This window comes from Pinus tabuliformis, chromosome 4_2, assembly GCF_031772625.1.
Source record: "Pinus tabuliformis cultivar Carrire ecotype Pingquan chromosome 4_2, CPIR1, whole genome shotgun sequence".
In the NCBI taxonomy this organism is placed as follows: domain Eukaryota; kingdom Viridiplantae; phylum Streptophyta; class Pinopsida; order Pinales; family Pinaceae; genus Pinus; species Pinus tabuliformis.
The window spans coordinates 1,146,280,951-1,146,285,618 of NC_142304.1; the positions used below are offsets into that span (position 1 = coordinate 1,146,280,951).

The 4,668-nt window shown below is 33.4% G+C and overlaps 1 protein-coding gene across 1 annotated transcript; it reads right to left on the reverse strand.

The window, feature by feature from the left end:
• Positions 1-1,485: 1,485 nt before the first annotated feature.
• On the reverse strand, positions 1,486-2,828 carry LOC149173728 (uncharacterized). The gene has a single exon (XM_089427989.1). The coding sequence runs from the start codon at positions 2,326-2,328 to the stop codon at positions 1,843-1,845; it is 486 nt and encodes a 161-aa protein (XP_089284115.1). The 5' UTR covers positions 2,329-2,828; the 3' UTR covers positions 1,486-1,842.
• Positions 2,829-4,668: the final 1,840 nt, after the last annotated feature.

The window sequence follows — 4,668 nt, forward strand, 5'->3', positions numbered from 1 at the left end:
TAAATGTATCCTCGTAAAGCTGAACATCTCTCGATTTATTAATTGTGTAGAAGTGGCTCGATTTATTAATTGTGTAGAAGTGGCTTGGCATAGAGTTTGGTATGATGAGGATTTCTAACACCAGGATAAGAGTACCAACCGGAACATGGGCAACTCAGGAGAGGGGACAGCCAGGGTGATGGTTTATTAATTGTGTAGAAGTGGTTCGATTTATTAATTGTGTAGAAGTGGCTTGGCATAGAGTTTGGTATGATGAGGATTTCTAACACCAGGACAAGAGTACCAACCGGAACATGGTAAACTCAGGAGAGGGGACAGCCAGGGTGATGGTTGAGGGGTAGTGGTCATTGTGGTTTGAGATGGACTCTCATTCAATTATGAGCCAAACAACCTGAAGTGATGCAGAGTTTGTTCACGGGGAAATCGACTCAAGGTTAGATGGTGTTAATGTCCAGGGCCTACGGGTGCCTCCACCACGGTTCCATTATCTAATTTAAATGTTTTTATTAAAGTTATTTAATTTTATTTAATTTTTAGATTTAAAAAAAATAGGAGATATAGCAAAATTTCAATTTTGATAATGAATTGGGAGAAAGTTATAGACTTACACATCATATTGAACGGTAGAATAAGCTTATGGACTCAACAAGAAGGAAAAATGCACACAAAATGCACAACTGAATTTATAAAGTAGTCACAACATATTGGTGGTAAAACCTTGACAACTTGTCAAGGAAACCTCCACTAGGCAAGAGATTGAAATATTTATGTTAATCAAAATCAACAATGACTCTCTCACACAATTTGAGTTTTGGGCTACAACATACTCGTGGTAAAACCTTGACAATGTGTCAAAGAAACCTCTACTAGGCAAGAGATTGAAATATTTATATTAAGCAAAGTCAACAATGACTCTCTCATACAATTTGAGTTTTGGGCTATAACATTTTAATCAAAAGATAGCACTTGTTGGTATTTTGAGGAAGAAAAAATGAAAACAAAATAAGTATTTTGAGGAAGAAAAAATGAAAACAAAATAAGATACTAAATTGATAAAAAAACACTAAATATTATAATCAAAAGATAGCACTTGTTGGTATTTTGAGGAAGAAAAAATGAAAGCAAAATAAGATACTAAATTGATAAAAAAAACACTAAATATTATATAGTAAAACTCGTATCAAGAAATCTCCACTGAGAAAGAATGGGAATACATATATTAATCAAGGTCCAATAATGACTCTCTCACACAATTTACCACTAAAGCTACAACATTTTAATTGATAAGCACAATTACAAACTGAAAAAAAATTTACTAAGATAAAAATTATATTCACAATTTTTTTTTAATTGTTGTAATTTCTAATAATATATAGCTGTATATAATATTGGTGTTAGAAATTTATTTTTTCAGAACTTTTAGATCTAAACAAGCTTCACACTACCAGCTCATGATAAGTAATTTTACAGCCATGAAAGCTGTAATAAAAAGCTAAAACACAGGCATGTTTAAAAGCATGTGTTAATTTATTTTCATTCATAAGAAAAACAAGTGCAGCGATTGTTTTCATAAGCCACATACTATTTGGCTGAAGCTGGATCTATATTATTCGCTTTTGGAGACGTACACTTAGGGCATTTTAAACATAACGCCCTGGCGAATCAAGGCTGCATTAGTTGTGGTAAACTCTTGCCCAAATAATACCCAACCAGCCATGTACAAACCGCACATGCTGGCCATATTCAATGCATATTTGCAATGACCACTAGCAACTAAATGTGTTTCATCCAGTGAGATGAATTATTGGGAGCCCATTTATTATAATCCCCATATTAACAACATTACAGAATATACAACATATATGATGGGTGCCCATAGGATAAACTATCAATCTTTCTACCACCCACTGCTGCTGCTCCTTCAACATGATTGTACCAATAAACGGGAGGGGGCGGAGTCGGATGCAGGAAAAGGTGACTGTCAGCTAACAGATCTGTAAAATGGGATCGGCTCTCCTTCACCAACTTGGCAAAACGACGCCATGAAACCTTCAGTTGTGAGAGCAGAGTAGTCCACCTGAGACGACGAGCCATGCCCAGTACCAAACGAATCCGCACTCTCCTACTCCTCCTCGTCCTTGGCCTCCTCCTCCTTGTCCTCACTAAATGTCTCACATTTCTGCCTGTTACTGCTGCTTCTGGAGAAATCTCATCTTCTTCTTCGCAAGAAACTTCTTTTTCTTCATTTTTCTTGACTCTTTCATACCGTCGAATCCCTCGCTGAATCCTTGAGAGCCATAACTGACCAGAATACTGTTTGCTCATCATTGTTCTGTTTTTCAAAAAAACCAGCCAACTCTTTGCCAAAGCGAAATCGAAACTGTTAGAACACCTTAAAAAGAGAGGCTATACCACAATGCACTGAAAATCACATCTGGGTTGTGTTACTTATGATAAACTGTAAATCCATCCGCAAGGCAATTTCAATACATACATATAAATGAGAATCAAGATTGAAAACTAGGTATTAATGAGGGCAAGAGCTAACCAGGGCATTAAATGCCTCTGGTTACATGCATATTTTTTTATTTGATCACAATGTTATAGGGCATTAAATGCTTCTAGGGTGGCTGATTACATGTATACTTTTTATTTGATCACTATACCATGCCTATGGAAGTATGGGTATGCCATTTCCTTTACATCAAATCGGATATCTAGTATGCATGTAACCAGCCACTCTAAAAACATTTAATGCGCTATAACAGACTGATTGACTCTGATTGAAAATCAAACTTGAAAACTCCCTCGAGGAGCCGGAGCGCAGATCAATGCAACAACGAATAGAGCCTTCGTTGCAACCACTTCTATGAATACATGATTCTGCAACCATTATGAGTTTATGCTGCAAAGGTTATTATTTAATGCATACCCACTATTTATTACATGGGACCCTCAGCTGATGTGAACAGTCTACCTGTCGTCCCTCGGTAGGAGTTGGTTCTCTGTAATCTGCAATTAGTGTGATGGGATAGAATTAATGATGCCACGCGCATCCTGTGCTTAAAAATTGAGTTTGTTTGGAAGTTCAAAATCTAGCATTGCTTGATCTCGACGTGTTTATTAAAGGAATTCCAGTACGGAAAGTTGATTTTGTTAAATATAGTGGAATTTATTAAAGGAATTCCAGTACGGAAAGTTGATTTTGTTAAATATAGTGGAATTTTTTGGAAATTTAGGATACTGTTGTTAGCTTCAAGATTTTGGATGTTTGATTATTTTATTTCTAACATTAAATTTAAATATTTTTCTTAATTTTTTTGAAAAAAAACACATCATTATTTTTTTAATTTTTTTTGAAAAAAAACAAATTATTATATTTTACAAATTTTTAAAAGCTCACCAAATTTGACACCTCTCTAGAAAACACCACTACACTACTATATATATGTATTTCTAATATTTCTACTTGTATAGATATTGCACTATATTAGTTAATATTATTTATATTCGTTAATATAATATTATGTTTAAAAATTAGCAATTTAAGTATATTAGTTAATGTAATGTTATTTTAAAAATTAAAAATTGATTTGAATACATTTGATTAGGTTGGAAGTTGTTTTGCAATTTAAAATGAAGTTGTTATTTAATTTATATTTTTCATTTTAAAAATATTTGTAACAGAAATAATATTTTATTGTGAGCTATAAACTAATCTGGATCTTTATCAAGCACAAATACTCAGATAAAATGTTTAAATAAGAAATAAGTTTACTTATTAACTTCAAATATAAAGAATTTTTTTAATAAAAAGTGGATCTTCTAAGAGGAAATATTATATTTTACCTAATATTTATTAGTGTTGTCATCCAGTAAATAGTGAGCAACAGTGGGGGATTACTAACTAAAATGTAATGTTATTACATTTTACCTAATATTTCTCATCACTCTCTAATCTAAATATTATATTTTACTCAATATTTCCCTTCACCCCTACTAACTTTATAGTTGAGTTTGTTTACTTTCAAACTTCAAATATGAATAAAAATTACAATAAAAAGTGGATCATTTGAGGGGAAATATTGGGTAAAATATAATATTATAATATTATATTTTACGTTAGTAAAAAGTGGATGAAGGTAGGCATAAATATTAGATAAAATGTAATAATTACATTTTACCTAATATTTCTCCCACCTTCTCTCGCCTTAGCTCACTTTCATAGTTGAGTGTTGGATTTTCACACTCACCTCATTGGGAATCCATCATGTGGACTAACTACCACTCTAGGATCCACGGTGGGACCACTTAAGAAGGTAATGATAATGGTTTGTACTAATGCCTATGACTTTTGGTGTAATGGAAAACCTAACATGGTATCAAAGCCTTGGCCGAGGTTAGATTCCCCGATTTGCCTTGGGGGCTATTGGATTTTCACACTCACCTCATTGGGAATCGATCAAATGGACTAACCGCCACCCTGGGATCCATCCTAAAACCATTTAAAAAGTAATGATAATGGTTTGGAAGTTTACTATGCCTGGAACCACTTAAAAATGTAATGATAATGGTTTGGAAGTTTACTAATGCCTGGAAAATGTAATATTAAGCTTATTCACTTTGTGCAATCTTGTTTAACCTTACACTTTTAAAAACACCTTCATG